The 17,277-nt window shown below is 33.7% G+C and overlaps 1 protein-coding gene across 7 annotated transcripts in view; it reads left to right on the forward strand.

Annotated features, from left to right (window-relative positions):
* Window positions 1-15,085, forward strand: part of PNISR (PNN interacting serine and arginine rich protein) — a 27,082-nt gene extending 11,997 nt beyond the window's left edge. For 6 of the 7 annotated variants that reach the window (XM_059700872.1, XM_059700873.1, XM_059700876.1 and 3 more), the window contains 9 exons: window positions 892-1,115; window positions 2,763-2,934; window positions 4,101-4,291; window positions 6,996-7,133; window positions 9,278-9,377; window positions 10,113-10,166; window positions 11,242-11,412; window positions 11,984-13,070; window positions 13,299-15,085. In XM_059700872.1, the coding sequence (XP_059556855.1) occupies window positions 892-1,115; window positions 2,763-2,934; window positions 4,101-4,291; window positions 6,996-7,133; window positions 9,278-9,377; window positions 10,113-10,166; window positions 11,242-11,412; window positions 11,984-13,070; window positions 13,299-13,329 (2,168 nt within the window). In that variant the 3' untranslated portion in view covers window positions 13,330-15,085. Of the gene's footprint in view, window positions 1-891; window positions 1,116-2,762; window positions 2,935-4,100; window positions 4,292-6,995; window positions 7,134-9,277; window positions 9,378-10,112; window positions 10,167-11,241; window positions 11,413-11,983 lie in introns of all 7 variants that reach the window. The other variant, XM_059700878.1, reaches the window with a different exon arrangement.
* The last annotated feature ends 2,192 nt before the right edge of the window (window positions 15,086-17,277 follow it).

Below are 17,277 nucleotides of genomic sequence, written 5' to 3' on the forward strand. Positions count from 1 at the left end.
GTTTGCTTGCTTGTTTTTTTACTTCACAGTATGATTTAGATTCCTTGATGCTAGTTCAGTTTTTCAAAACTTGTGCTATTAATTATTTTTAATAGTCACTTTATTTATAGAGGAATCTTACATTTAAGTGTGCTGATGGTGAAGTCATCTCTCCTTTCCCTATTAGTAGTTATTTTTGTTTTTCAATGTAAGAATGGAAAACTCAGAAAGTAATCCTCTAACATCACTTTTAAAAGGATAATGAATATTCTAATATTTGATTCTGTGATGTAGTTCATTTCTAGTTTTCTTGAAGCTATGCTAAACTAAACTTTAAGTTTGAAAATGTTTTAGTTCCCAAGTTTAAGTATATAAATGACTCACCCTAGAATCATCCACTTCCCCATCTTTGCTCTACTGGTTTTCTTTGTGACCCTGGCAAGTGATTTATTTCTGTGTGCCCAATTTCCTCTCCTGAAATTGGCAAAAATAAATAAATAATAAATACCTGATTTCCCCCTACCTCACAGGGATGTTGTGAGGATAAATGTGTTCATGGAAGAAAGAAATTATATAAAAATCCTTAGGCATTATTTTTATGGTGGTGGTACTGAACAGATAAAGAAAACTTCAACAACAAAAATTGCTTTGAGTTTTGTTACATTTATTAAAAATAATTTGGGGCATTTGTTTTCATTTACTTAGGATATGAATTGAGTGGAGTTAGCTCATTTGAATGATTTATTACTTCATTGCTTGTTTTTAAGATATACAAAAGGAATTTGACCAAGAAGTCATAAATTTTATATTTATTTCTTTACTGAAAAATCTAGCTTTCTTGAGAGCTTAAAAATTTGTGTTGATTTTGTTATAACTCCCTGTTGAATGTTTTTATGCCTAAATTCTAAATAGAATGGGGAATGCATCAGCAACCCCCACATCCCCCTCCAGATCAGCCATGGATGCCACCAACACCAGGCCCAATGGACATTGTTCCTCCTTCCGAAGACAGCAACAGTCAGGACAGTGGGGAATTTGCCCCTGACAACAGGCATATATTTAACCAGAACAATCACAGCTTTGGTGGACCACCCGATAATTTTGCAGTGGGCCCAGTGAACCAGTTTGACTATCAGGTGAAAGATATTTTGTTGCCTTAATACTGTAGATGTGCACATAATCCATTCTTTGGAAGTTTGTCTCATCAAGAGTACCTGAGATATGTGTTTCACTTTTCAGTTTTATACAGATAAGTGCATATTATGTCTCAGAAAAGTTATCAATTTTTGAGAATTAAAACATTAAGAGTTTTATTTTCTGATTTGCTTAGGAAAATGGCATAAAAGATTGTTAGGGAAAAATATACATAAAATGAAAAATGTGTAAGTGAAATAGTTATATGATGTTTTGTTTCCTAATTTATAATTTCATAATGGAATATTTAAATGTTCAATAAAGTTTAGGAAATACACAGTAGTTGAATACATTATCAATAATAGATTATGGTTAAGACTTGAAGAATATAGATCTTCTAAGTGCAATTCCTTCTTCTCTGTAAAGTTACTACTTTTTCTAGTGTTGTCTTTTTTATTCCATTCTGACATGACATGTTTGTTAATGGAATTACACATAATTTCTTTTGTAGCATCTAATTCATTCCTAGGGACATAGAACTCTATGGGGAATAGTGTCATTGTTTTTTTCTAACCACTCTGCCAAGGTCCACTCTTTTTTTTTTTTAATATATTTTTTAATTGATTTTTTTACAGAGATAAAGGGAGAGGGATAGAGAGTTAGAAACATCGATGAGAGAGAAACATCGATCAGCTGCCTCCTACACACCCCCCACTGGGGATGTGCCCGCAACCCAGGTACATGCCCTTGACCGGAATCGAACCCAGGACCCTTCAGTTCACAGGCCGACGCTCTATCCACTGAGCCAAACCGGTTACGGCCAAGGTCCACTCTTAATTAAAGTATAATAATAGGTGTCATTTTGAAATAACTGATTGCAGTTGTTACCTTATAAACTAAGCTATTAGAATTTAAAATTTTGAAAAAACATACATTATATCACTATATAGGTAATAGACATAAATGTAAATAGTATTCACCTTGAGTTAGTAATCTTATTCATATATATTCAGATACTTGTTGCATACTCATACTTGGTATACAGATATGATAGGTTTTTGTGGCAGGGAGCTTCTACTTCTACCACATTTGCCTGGTAGATTCCCTTGCTAACGAGACAAAGAGGTCAGCAAATGGCTTAGAAACGCCTCTGAAAATGGTAAAATTAAAAAAAATAGTTTAATGTAATGATTCAGTAACTTTTATCTTTGCTTAAAATAGATATTTCTTGCAAGGTTTTAGAAACAACTTAAATTCACAAAAACTAGGAAGTTGGAATTGATTAAAAAATTTTTTTCTTGTATTTTCTGGTTATAGAAAAATAGACATTTATTTGGTTTCTTGGTAGTAAAAGGATTAGTTTATAAATGGACTCAGAATGAAAAAGTTCATATATATTATTTTCTGTACTTGAAAATAGTGTATCAGAAGGATTTTAGATGGCTCTTGCATTTATGTAGGCACAAAATCTGTTAAGAAAAGTAAGCTTAGGTTCTTGGGGCTACAGAAATATCGGTGGGTATTAGAACGATGGAGTTCTTGGATTTTCTGCACACATGGATTTCTACTGTCCCAGTTCATAACACATGTGTATCCCAAAGTGTATATTGTATTAACGGGAAGGAAAATAAACTGCCATACTCTTTCAGCATGGGGCTGCTTTTGGTCCACCGCAAGGTGGATTTCATCCTCCTTATTGGCAACCAGGACCTCCAGGACCTCCAGCACCTCCCCAGAATCGAAGAGAAAGGCCGTCATCATTCAGGGACCGGCAGCGTTCACCTATTGCACTTCCTGTGAAGCAGGAGCCTCCACAAATTGGTAGTTATTTAAGTTTAGTGAACCACATTGGCATGATTTCTTGATCATATAAAAAGGATGTCTTACTTTCTTAAATTGTTCTACTACCTCTGATATATTAGGATTGACACTTTAAAACCGTATTATTTTTTAGTCATAAAACTTTAAAATTTCAGAGGAGATTTTGTATAAAATATTAAATACTTTGAATAATTTTCTTTAAAATAAAACTTTAAGTTAAACATAGATTTTGTGATGAGATAAACTTATCATGGCTATAGCATTTTGCTTTTTTTAATGTTGACAATTTGATACATTATACCGATATGTGAGCATTTTCGCCTTTTCTAGTTTTTCATTTTCGCCTTTTAAAGCCTCTTTCTGGATTCTTCCCACTCTCAGTTCATCTGATACACTGCTGTAAGATTAATTTTCCTTTCATTATTTCACTTTCCATAGTATTTTGCAGAACATTTCAATTCTTAAATAACAGGACTAACTTATTCCCAATGAAAAATTTCGTATTTATGCTAGTATATATCTGGAAATCCAAATCCAGCACTTAATGGACCAGAACATTTAAGGTTTTTTTTTCTTATCACAAAGTAGACATTTTAGGAAGATTATTACTTCTTTTATAACTTAAGGAATAAATTAAAAAGTATCCTGGATGGAATACTTGTATAAGTGAATTTTCAGTGTGAAGTGGACTTGTGTTTGACTCTCTTCTGTCTTCATATTTTAAGAAGCAATGTAATGTAAGTTTGGCTCTGAAGTAGCTCATATCATTGCTTACTGGCTTTGTAACCTTGAGCACACCTCCTAATATCTGAGTTTCAGTTTTCTCATTTGCAAAAGAGATCAAGTAATAGTGATCATTTAGGGCTTTTTTTAGGATTGAGGTGATGGTTTAATGTGCTTTCAGAGTGCCTTGGCACATTGTAAACATTAATACAATGTTTATGCTGCTATTAAAAGTGATGATTTTTTAAAAAAATGTGATGCTTAATGGGTTGTTTTTATTAGCACTGTCTTGCTGGAAAATGATAGTATTTATTATAAACGCTCAAATGGCACCAGTATTCTTTTTCCAGAAATTTACAAGTTAGAAATTCAGGAATAAAGCACTCATGTGTTAGATTTTTACTTAACTGACTTAAAAATTTTCTTTTTCCCATCTGAAACAGATGCAGTAAAACGCAGGACTCTTCCAGCTTGGATTCGGGAAGGTCTTGAAAAAATGGAACGTGAAAAGCAAAAGAAGTTGGAGAAAGAAAGAATGGAACAACAGCGTTCACAGTTGTCCAAAAAAGAAAAGAAGACTACAGAAGATGCTGAAGGAGGTGATGGCCCTCGTTTACCTCAGAGAAGTAAATTTGTGAGTAGATTCCTTGACCTGAAACTCCATTTGGTATCTATGTGAAAAGGTTATTGAAATAAGTATTTTAGCCTATAGAAAAGTATTAAAGTAATGTTCCTGAGATTACCTTCAGTAAGTATATTGGGGATTATTTTTTTATATTATAGATGTATTATTGAGGGCAGGGCAAGGAGAAAGAGTACAGTGAGTTTATAAAACATTTCATTCTGGGGAGATTTTTCAGTGAAATGCGAGATAGGTCTTACATTGACAAACATTTGTATTCTTTGGTTGTGGTATAGCTAACTCCCCAGTGGTGGCTTATAAATAAAAACTTAGTTAAAACAGCACTAGAGAAAGAAATCTGCCCCCTATTTTGAACATTTAAATGTATACTTGTAACAGAGGATATAATAACTTCTATTGTTTTTTGACATGAGCACTGAAGGAAGCATTGTTTTAAATATTTAAATCTTCATCATGTAGGTGGTGTAGGAATTATTTATTTAGCAATAATGTGCTCCTAGCTGGTAGGACAGTCATAGCACTGGCTGATATGCCACTTAGGAAAAGCGTCCTCCTCCAAAGGCTATTTTCTGCTTCAAAAATAAATCTCAGTGACAGCAAGGTTACTAGACTTAAGAAGACATTGATTTTGCTTAAATTCAACAAAAAGCCATAAATTACTCTTTATTTTTACAAAAGAACCATGCCAAAGATGTGTTTTTGTTCTGGATGTTATGAAATAAAGAAACAACAGACTACCACTACTAAAGGTTGACCTTAAAATTTGTTTTTTAAATCTTTGCATGAAATAGTGGATTTCCAGACTTGGTGTATTGTGGTTGTTTTTAAAAAATACTTTTATTGATTTCAGAGAGGGAGGGAGAGGGAGAGACAGAAACATCTATGATGAGAGAGAATCATTGATTGGCTGCCTTCTGCATGCCCCACATTGAGGGTCGAGCCTACAACCCAGGTGTGTGCCCTGACCGGTTGAATTGTGACCTCCTGGTTCATAAGTCAATGCTCAACCATTAAGCCACACAGGCCAGGGTTGGTGGTATTTCTTCACTGTCAAAAATTGTTTGGATTTGGAGATTATCCTTCTCCTTACAGATGCCTTTGGGCTTGTGTTACATGAATCCTTCTTCTGGTTCAAATGGCCTTTCCATAGTAGTATTTGGCTGATCATCTTGTCTTCTACTTAGTAGGATTGCTGAGTGTGACTATGGAACAGTTCTTTGCTTAAAGTAGAGTCCCCTTTTTAAGATACACTGTTTAGATATTGAAAACCTAACACCTATACAGTGACAGAGACAACTGCTGGCATTTCTTCCATCTGAAGGAGACCTTATTTCTCATCTATCTGTCCATTAAATAGCTAAAAAGAAGCAAATTTCACTAAGTTTCAGGGTCAGCTGAGATCTGGAAACTGACTATAGATTTTTCATTTTAAGTCACTTGATTTTAGGTAAATAGCTTATATTAATTGCTGTAAAACTAACACTGAATAATCTGAGTGTGGTTTGTTTACCGGAAGTTTTACAAGCCACTCATTCCAGCCATCAGATATATTGGGTATTAATTCAGTCTCTAGGCATGATGTGCTTTGGTTATTTATAAAGAAAGATCAAAATTGACTAAGGTTGGGTGGCTAAGTTGTTGGAGCATCGTCCCATGCATCAAAAGGTGGGTTCGTTCCCCTTTTGGGGTGCATACAGGAGGCAACTGATTGATGTCTTTATCTCTCACATTGATCTTTCTTTCTCCATCTCTCTCTAAAATCATATACTCAGGTGATAATTTAAAAAAAAATTGTCTAGCTGGTGTGGTTCAGTGGCTGAACATCAACCCATCCATTGCTGGTATAGGCATATGCCCAGGTTTCTGGCTCAGTCACTAACTAATAGGGAGTGTGCGGCAGAGGCTGATTGATGTTTCTCTCTCACTGATGTTTCTCTCTATTCTTCCCCTTCCTGTCTCTCTAAAATCAATAAAAAAATTGACTAAGAAAAATAAGCAAATTTAATAAAATAATTAAAATAATTTTAAGCCACCTTATAATCACATTTCCTCTCAGGTAACACCAAATTACCAAATGAAATTTATCATGCAAAAATATAATTTAGAGAGAAATTTTATTTTCATATATCTCTTTCATACACTTTTTTTTTTTTTTTTGAGAGTGGAAGGGAGCGGGAGAGACAGAGAAACATCGATGTGAGAGACACATCGATTGGTTGTCTACTGCATGTGCCTTGGTCGGGCTGGGGATCGAGCCTACAACCAAGGTATATGCCCTTGATTGGAATTGAACCTGGGACCCTTCATTCCATGGGCTGATGCAATGTCCACTGAGCCAAACTAACTAGGGCTCATATACGTTTTTTTAAAAATCCTGACCCAAGTATATTTTTTCCATTAATTTTTAGAGAGAGTGAAGGGGGAGAGAGAGAAATATTGATGTGAGATAGACACATCTACTGGTTGCCTCCTGCACACGTCCTGACCCAGGGGATTGAGCCTGCAAACAAGGTACATGCCCTTTAGTGGAAATAGAATCTGAGACCCTTTGGTCCACAGACCGATGCTCTAATCATCGAGAAAACCAGCCAGGGCTATCTCATACGCTTTTTAACTTAGGGTTTTAAAATAGAATGTTTAAGATAATGATTGATTATAGCATGAATTTGGGCTACACATAGTATTACTTTTTTAGGATAGTGATGAGGAAGATGAAGATGCTGAAAATGTTGAGGCTGCAAGCAGTGGAAAAGTCACCAGAAGTCCATCTCCAGTTCCTCAAGAAGAGCAAAGTGAACCAGAGATGACTGAAGAAGAGAAAGAGTATCAAATGGTAAAAATGTAAATTTATTTTTTTATTAAAATTGTTTTGAGGTATAATTGACATATAACATATTATAGGATTTATTTTGTTTACCAGGTGTACCAGTTAATAATGCGGATTTTTTTCAATAGATGGAGTTACACATATGTTGATATATATGTGATTTGATATGTATGCTATTTTGTTGTATTGACAGCAAGCTTCAAAACTTCATTTGTCAAATTTGCTGAAGGTGTTAACATCATAGATATTTTTATGCTTAAAAACGTCAAATTTCGTGCCAAAAAAGGAGCATTTGCGGGAAGTTTAATTAATTATTTTGGAGAAAAAGTTATCTTATACTTCAGGAAGCTTATGGTACACATGTTCCATCTCAAGGTACTTGTGAATGCTGGTTTAAACGCTTTAAAAGTGATGATTTCGATGTGAAAGACAAAGAATGTCCAGGTCCAGGTCAACCGAAAAAATTTGAAGACCATCAATTACAAGCATTATTGGATGAAGAGGTGTGTCAAAACTCAAAACAACTTGCAGAAAGATTAAACATTTCTCATCAAACAATTTCCGATCGTTTACAAGCAATGGGAAAGATTTTAAAGCAGTGATTCTCAACCTGTGGGTTGAGACCCCTTTGGCAGTTGAACGACCCTTTCACAGGGGTCGCCTAAGACCATCCTGCATATCAGATATTTACATTACGATTCATAACAGTAGCAACATTACAGTTATGAAGTAGCAACGAAAATAATTTTATGGTTGGGTCACAACATGAGGAGCTGTATTTAAAGGGCCAGAAGGTTGAGAACCACTGTTTTAAAGGAAGGAAAAGGTACCACATAAACTGAACAAAAGACAAATGGAAAACTGAAAAGTCATTAGTAAAATGTTGCTTCAACAGCACGAAAGAAAGTCTTTTTTCCATCAAATTGTGACTGACAATGAAAAGTGGATTTATTTTGAGAATCCCAAATGCACAGAATCATGGGTTGATCAAGGTCAACCATCAACATCAACTGCAAGGCCAAATCTCTTCGGAAAGAAGGCAATGCTCTGCGTTTGGTGGGATCGGGAAGGTGTGGTGTATTATGAGCTTCTAAAACCAGGTGAAACCATTAATACTGATCGCTACCGACAATAAATAATCAATTTGAACCACACTTTGATCATGAAACGACCAGAATGTGCCAGAAGACACGGCAAAGTAATTTTGCTTCATGATAACGCACCATCTCACACTTCAGAACCAGTTAAAGACATGTTAAAAGATCTTGCCTGGGAAGTATTAACCCACCCGCTGTATTCACCAGACCTTGCTCCTTCAGATTACCACTTGTTCTGATCGATGGCACATGCACTTTCTGAGCAGCACTTCAAAATGTACGAAGAAGTGGATAATTGGGTCTCTGAATGGTTTGCCTCAAAACAAGAAAAGTTCTATTGGGACGGTATCCACAAATTACCTGAAAGATGGGGAAATGTGTAGGTAGCAATGGACATTACTTTGAATAAAGCACTTTTGATGTTTCTCTTGAAATTATCGTGTTTTCTTTGATTACAAAATCCACATCATTAACTGGTACACCTGGTATAATTTTTAAAAACTATTGGTTGGTATCTTAAACATTTAAACTGAGAATTCATGAAACAAGTATAAAGTATGTATTGATATGTAGATTTCCTGGGCAATAATAATGTCTGCAAAATCCAGGTAACACCTAATATGAAATCACAGCTTATAAAGGAATTACTAAGCACATTTCCTTATACCACTGTTGTAATTAAACAGTGTTTTACTATAGGGGGCAAAGGGTCTCTAGAATTAGAATTCAGTGTCTCGATAGAAATAAACATTTATTTCTTTAATTCATATGATTTTGAAATTTTTTAAAATTCTTATAATTTAGAATTATTTTTAAGATATTCTGTTCATTGGAATGACTGATCTGAAATGTTTTATAAAATAAAGCTTTGCCTTTTTTTTCACTAGTACAGGCTAATTTTTTTTCTTTATTGATTAAGATCTTACATATGTGGCCTTATCCCCGCAATGCTCCCGCAACCCCCTAAAGTTTTGCCTTTTAAATTTTTGAAAATGTCAAACTATATTATTAGTAACTATAATAATTTAATTAGAAACAATTTATATTCCTTAGATGTTATTGACAAAAATGCTTTTGACTGAAATTCTACTGGATGTCACAGATGAAGAAATTTATTATGTAGCCAAAGATGCACACCGGAAAGCAACAAAAGGTATATTGTGGGTGTTCTTGGCTTTGTTTTTCTGGGGGTGTTATGGTTTTGGTGGCTATTCTGGACTTTTTTTGTTGTCCTTGTTGAAATAGTAGCAGATATTTGAATATTCTCTTCTTGCATGTTTTACTCTTTTGGAAAGTTCAGATTTATAGACACCATATTACAACTATACAGATATTTTTGTTTTGTCCAACCTCTCTGAGCACAAATTCATAATTACACTGTTGTTCTATAAAATGTATTGTGGAAAATTCTTGATGATGATCAGTTTATTTCACTTGATTTTTTTTTTAGAGATACCATGTTATTGGCATATGATTTCTAATGCAATTTAGTTTTACTAATGAATTGAATTAGGAACCTTCAGAGTTTTCACAGTTTACCACTTATAATTCTTACAGAGCTAGTGATTCTCCCACCTAGCCCTCATATATTTAGTAACACTTAAAAAAATATACTGAAAGCAAAATTTAAATTATGGGCCATACCTCAAAAATAAAAATACCGATATGCTGTCAACATTTTTCCTCATTATAAACCAATTTCAACTCACATCAGAATTATACTTTTCAAGGCCAGACTGGTTTAAAATGAATGTTATGTTTTTAATGTTTCTTCTCTCCCCAAGAAGCAGCAATAGTAGTAGATTTAACAATACCATAGACTCTCATGACTATGAAATCGTGGCTATTTGTGTTAACATGTTGTTCCTGTTGTTGATGTGATACAAAGCTCCTGCAAAACAGCTGGCACAGTCCAGTGCACTGGCTTCCCTCACTGGACTCGGTAAGTGTTCTCCTTATTTGTAAGAGGGCCTTAAAGGGAAAAATCACGCTTACCTTGTCTCTACATGTTCTACTTTGAAACTATACTGTTCCTACTCAGTTTATAAAACCTGAGATCTTAGGGTTGTATCAGTCTCTAAAAGGTTTGCCTTTTTTCTTTCTTTTTGTTTTTTTTACCAAAGCATTCACAGTGGGATTATTGTAGATGTGGTGACTAATTCATAGTTAATAAGGCAAGTTGTAATAGTTATAATTTAGCCATGCTAGTATTTAAGCTCACTTTCAAAATTGTTGCCTGAGAGAGGAACCTATCCATTAATGGTTTTAAGGACCTTTATTTAAATTGTAATGCAGCAAGTTAGGTTTACCATAGAGGAAAGGGTTTATCTTACATTACCATAGTAGTGATGTATTCATAATTTTCTATTTGCATGTTATATTACCAAGTATATAAAAGCTTGAATTTGCCTTTTCCACATTATTTCAAAAATTAATCTTTGTGAGGATCAACAAAAATGGCTAGAACCAAATGCCCATGTGATTTTGTTATTACTATTTAGATCACTTCAGGGTGGGGAGTAGTTTTAGCATCATACCATTTCTGCACAGTCAGAATTACAGTATTCTAATTTTTTTAGGGGGAAAATACTTAGCATACTACCTGGGGATTTCTAAGCTTTGAACAATGAAAAAGTTAATTGTAGAACTATTTTTAGGATCATCATAAATTTTAAGGTAGTTGAATTGATTATGCTTTAGTGTGAGACTTTGTTACAACCCTATTAAATGGTTTTATTGGTTAGCATGGACAGTAAAACAAACCATTATCATGATTAATTTATGGTGACAAATACATGAAATATTCCAGAAAGAATAAGATACTAAGTATCAATTTTCATGAGAGTTCCTATGAACTTCTTAAGCATTGGAATTTATACTTCTCCCCACCCCGAATAAGTAGATTCTTCCAACAAAATGCAATGTAAAAAAGAAATGAGCTTTCTTCTTGGACCTTAAAAAGTTTTTAGTGCACAGAATATTTTTTCCATATGATGGACTGGGCTTTATGCACACAGGTGGACTGGGTGGTTATGGATCAGGAGACAGTGAAGATGAAAGGAGTGACAGAGGCTCTGAGTCATCTGACACTGACGATGAGGAATTACGGCACCGAATCCGGCAAAAACAGGAAGCTTTTTGGAGAAAAGAAAAAGAACAGCAGCTGTTACATGATAAACAGATGGAAGGTATAAACTTTTACATTCACTTAATTTTGTCCAGTATTGTTTGTGTTTCTTTACATTTTTCAAACAACCTAAAGTATCAAAGGATGGAATTGAGGCTACATTAAAAATAATAAATGAGTTGTAACTGAAACTAATAAGTGAGTCGTAACTGAAACTAAGGATTTTGGCTTATTTGTAATTTTTATCAAATGTAAACTCAAAGTTAATTGTAGTATTGAAAATATATAGCTTAGGAAAGGTAAACTTTTATCTGGGGAGAGATTAATTTCAGGGGCTATAAGTTAAGCCATTTCAGTGTATTTTTATTTCTTATTAAAGTTCTTTTAAAAAGAGTTTGAAATGGGGGAAATATATTTGAAAACTATATTGAAAAGTAATTTGTAGCTAGGATAATAGAGGACTTTTTAGAAGTTTTTTATATAAATTAATGAGTACAGACAGTCCTCGGGTTACATCAGGCTCAGCGTATGTCGTTTTGTTGTTATGTCTTGCTCTATTGTTATAGTCTGGTAATAATGGGAGTTTTTCATTGTACATTTGACTTAATATTTTTGTCTTTTTTCTGTTTCAGAAGAAAAGCAACAAACTGAAAGGGTTACAAAAGAGATGAATGAATTTATCCATAAAGAGCAAAATAGTTTATCATTACTAGAAGCAAGAGAAACAGACGGTGATGTGGTTAATGAAAAGAAAAGAACTCCAAATGAAACTACGTCAGTTTTAGAACCAAAAAAAGATCATAAAGAAAAAGAGAAACAAGGAAGGAGTAGATCAGAAAGTTCTAGTAGTGGTAGTTCCAGTAGCAATAGCAGAACTAGTAGTACTAGTAGTACTGTCTCTAGTTCTTCATACAGTTCTAGCTCAGGTAGTAGTCGCACATCTTCTCGATCTTCTTCTCCTAAAAGGAAAAAGAGACATAGTAGGAGTAGATCTCCAACAATTAAAGCTAGACGTAGTAGGAGTAGAAGTTATTCTCGCAGAATTAAAATAGACAGCAATAGGGCTAGGGTAAAGATTAGAGAAAGGAGAAGATCTAATAGAAATAGCATTGAAAGAGAAAGACGAAGAAATCGGAGTCCTTCCCGAGAGAGACGTAGAAGTAGAAGTCGCTCAAGGGATAGGCGAACCAATCGGTCCAGTCGCAGTAGGAGTCGAGATAGACGTAAAATTGATGACCAACGTGGAAATCTTAGTGGGAGCAGTCATAAACATAAAGGTGAGGCTAAAGAACAAGAGAGGAAAAAAGAGAGAAGTCGGAGTATAGATAAAGATAGGAAAAAGAAAGACAAAGAAAGAGAGCGTGAACAGGATAAAAGAAAAGAGAAACAAAAAAGGGAAGAAAAAGATTTTAAGTTCAGTGGTCAGGATGATAGGTTAAAAAGGAAACGAGAAAGTGAAAGAACTTTCTCTAGGAGTGGTTCTATATCTGTTAAAATCATCAGACATGATTCTAGACAGGAGAGTAAGAAAAGTACTACCAAAGATAGTAAAAAACATTCAGGCTCTGATTCTAGTGGAAGGAGCAGTTCTGAATCTCCAGGAAGTAGCAAAGAAAAGAAGGCTAAGAAGCCTAAACATAGTCGCTCGCGATCCATGGAGAAATCTCAAAGGTCTGGTAAGAAGGCAAGCCGCAAACACAAGTCTAAGTCCCGATCAAGGTAGTATACTTTTTAAAGTATTTTGTCTGATTTTTTTAAAAATTTGACTGAATTTATTCAAACTTGAAAGTGTCCTTTCTCTCTCTCTTTAATAAACTCAGATTGGTACTTGATAAATGATCATAGTCTTAAATAATTTTAGAAATATAATATTAGTTATTTAAAAATTAGATTCTTTAGTTTAAAATACATTTTTATTTTTAAATTTTGTCTTTCCCTTTTTTTCAGATCAACAACCCCTCTCCGTCGTAAACGCTGAGGAATGATGTGGCAAGAATGCCATGATGTTTAAAAAATTCCATGAGTTTTAAGGGCTTGTCTCATTATAGAGGCACATTGTGGCTGTGTAGGTGAAACCAGAATTTTTTTTTTTTAATCTGTAAATAGGTGTACTTTTTCCAAATGCTGCTCCATTAATAGGATTTCTTTGTATTACTTTTTTTTTTTTTTTCAAAAAAATAGTGCAAAATAAGACTATAAACATGCCATTCTCTTTCAGCTGTAATATTCTTAAAATTATTCTTGAATGTACTGTGATGTCAATAAAGCTCTTTAGTTCATTTTTGTTAACCTCTTGCACCTTAATTTTATGATTTTAATCTAAGGAACGTACTTTTATAAAAGGCAGCTGGAACTTTGTATAACAAGTTTTAAAGGTACTTCCTCCCAAATCCCCCAAAGAAAATGGTTTTATCTTAATAGTCTGTCAAAGTTTGTAAATTTGTACCCATGGATTTTTGTCAAATTCCAACTTTAAGGGTGTGGAAAAGGGCCAGAAACAGACATTTACTTTTAATTTGGAATCATTAGACAGCTTTCTAAACTTTTCCTATTTAGGGGATTTTCAAGTAATATATTCTCTGTGTATAAAGTATGGTTCACTCCTGTAAAATGAAATTGCTGGATTCAGTCAAGCCAGTGTACCAATTGGAGTTATTATAAGGAATGATTGTGTTTGACTCTATTAGTCAAGTCTGGAACTATATTCTGCAGTTACCCACTTCTGTTTTAGAAGTGTATTTGAAACACTTTGGGGTTATTACAGAAATAAAACTCAATTCAATATATTTATTTATATTTTTTTAAAGTATATGACCAGCTCAGTGGAGAAATGCTGTATTATGCAGGCTGTGTCAGTCTCATAATTTGAAATGGTTTTGTTTTGTTAGTTTCTTAAAATTAGGCTCCATGAGTGGTCTAGCAATTTAAGGCAGTTATAACTTATGAGTAAAATGAAGGCTCTACAGGCATTTTAATGCTCAGCTGCTTTCAGGGTTCATTTTTATGTGATTATTCACTTATGCCACAGTAATCAGATAAGTCTCTAAAAACAAATGCTTTTAAATTTTAATTTAAAAAGAGCAGGTGCAGGTCACAGAAATGTTTTAAAGTATGCCTTTTTACCAGCAATAGTTAATTTTAAAATAAGCCAGAATTTTGCCAAGATCAGTATTTCCTCAAAACGAAGATGGAAATAGATTTGTATAGTGTGCTCTTGTTACCTCTACATAGTTCTTAAATAATTTTGAGCAGTTACGCATTTATCTAGAGGAAATAAATCAACTGTGAATAAATGCATGTTTACCAAAATGGTTGTTTTACAGTGCATTCAGTTCTGATATTTATGAAGTTGACATTTCACAGAATAACTTTTAAATAGTTTAGAATTCTGTATAGTTTAGACATCAGTCACATCTGGAGACAAAATAAAGGAAAGTGTGCAATATTTTTTATGTAGGTGAGCTAACATGGTATACCTAATTGTAGAATTACTCAATTAATTTGTAATAGATAAGTTGTATAACATTTTCATATCTTAAAATGTTTTTTAGATCAATCTTCAAGTGAAATAATATTTTCAAAATAAAATTCTACGGAAAAGTTCTGCTGGCTATGATATGCACATTTTTGGGCAAGATATGAACTAGAGCCAAAAGCAGTATTTGAAAGCTTTATTTACTCTGCCATAATATGCAAGCCTCTTATTAAATCTGTAGATATTTTTAAAAACACAAGTCATGATGTGTGTGATTATTAGTAGACACATTAGTGTTATAGATATTTTTTTTTATGGATAATTTAGAGAATTCATTTCGACATGTAATGAAGTATGTTTACCTTGAATGGTAAAATTTTATAAAATAGGTCTTCCATGATTTGGGATGTGAATGCTAAAACTTACACATAAGTTCATTAAATGTATAACTTAATTATGAAATCATCTAAATGACACCACCAGAAAATTAATAGATTCAGTTTTTGAGACAATCATTGGTCTGAATTGGTTAATAAAAACTGTCTTAAAAGGTTTTAAAAAAATTTCTAGTGTATTCATCATATTTGTTCTTGTGGAATGGGGGTAAACCACACCATTAAGAGCATAAAATGTAATTTGGAAGAAGTAATTATAAGATTTGTTTCAGGCCCCAAAATATAAATAAAAATTGGTGTGGAATCTCAGTGTATGTTTTCTGCCATTGTAAAATGTCTTTTTTAGCATCTTTCTAGTATACAATAGGTGAATTTCACAAACATAGTTTCTTTTTACATAGGAATTATATAAGTTATAAAGTTCCTATAATATTGTCTTCTGGAAATCTTTTCACTTAAACTGAGTTTTTCTTCTGTTACATATATTAAAATCTATTTTAATTTACCAAAGTTTCTAAAGTGGTCTACTAATCATGGTTTAATGGAAATAGCGATCTATTGGATTGTCCTGGCTCTAATACTTGATGTATTTCGGACAAATCACTTAATCATTATGGACCTTAATTTCTTCAACTACATAAGGGTGGAATTAGATTATTTCCAAGACCTTTAACACTTAAAGCCCTTAAGTTCTTCAATATTAAGTAGAATTTGGTTGTAAAGTCTAAACCTAAATGAGAAAATAGGCTTCTTATTAGTCCTAAAATAACTCATGCTACTTTTATTTTTAATTTTTTAAAATCCTCACCCGAGGATACTTTTTCCGCTGATTTTCAGACAGAGTGGTAGGGAGGGGGAAGAGAAGGGGACAGAGAGAAAAATCAACATCAATTGCTTGCCTCTCAATGCGCCCGACTGGGATTAAACCCACAACCGAGGTATGTGCCCTTGACCAGGAATCATACCCAAGACTCCTCTGAGACCCTTCCATGTGCAGGCTGAAGCTCTATCCACTGAACTACACAGCCAGGGCTAACATGGCATTTCGAGTTACATTTATACCATAAAGGTTTATCAGGTGTAGTGTTCTCTAAACACACATAGGTTAAATCTGCCATATTCTGATTATGGTAAGTTAAAATTCTAATAATTTTAGTTAACCAATTTATGTGAAAATTTACATTAAACTCCGAGTGGATATAGTAGTATATCATTTTAAAGGAATAAAACTTAGCTGTAAGGGAGCACATTACCCTTAACTTGAATGAAAAGAGTTTATATAAAATTGAATTTCAAAATTATTAAAGATTTTTATTTTTATAGTAAAATTGTAGACTAGTTGACAACACATTTATGGGCGATACCATAGTGATGCTCTGGTGGCTAACGCCAACAATGGCTATATACCATATAACAACTGCAAATCCTTTCAAAACAACTCGGGTTTAGGTGTCTGGGAAAGCCTTTTGCATTTGTAGAGAAAAACCATATGAGCTAGTTTCGCTTATTGAGTCAAACTAGTGGGTATTCAAGAAGCTTTTGTTTCCTCTCGATAGTAAAACAAATTACTGATTGCCTTTCTTGAACTGAAAATGTGGGAAGGCTCTGAAGCTCAGTGAGGTGGTACATTCAAAGCAAGTACATTTAAATAAAGCTCTTAGAACTTAATCATACACTTTGCTTTTTTTCTTGGATCTGTTACTCACCAGCAAATATTTAACACATGCTAAAGGGTCAAGGGACTTTTATGCAGAGCTTTCTGCCATCTTGAGAGAGGAGCTTTGAAGAGATGGCCGAGGTCCACAACCACTCTTAGACTGAGGTCAATTTTTACTAAAGCCGTAAGTGAAAGGCCATTATTGAGCTATGTAAGTTTTACTAATTCAAAAAACTTTGAAAATGTACAATGACTTTTTTTTTATCTTTAATGCTGGAAATTTATTTTTCTTACCCAAGGGAAGGCTTTTATATATTTAGAGGTAAAATGTTATAAATCACCATTCTTGCTCTAAATGAAGTTTGCCTAGCCTTGGTAATTAACAGTCTCCTGCTATAT

This window comes from Myotis daubentonii, chromosome 6 (assembly GCF_963259705.1).
Source record: "Myotis daubentonii chromosome 6, mMyoDau2.1, whole genome shotgun sequence".
Classification (NCBI taxonomy): Eukaryota; Metazoa; Chordata; class Mammalia; order Chiroptera; family Vespertilionidae; genus Myotis; species Myotis daubentonii.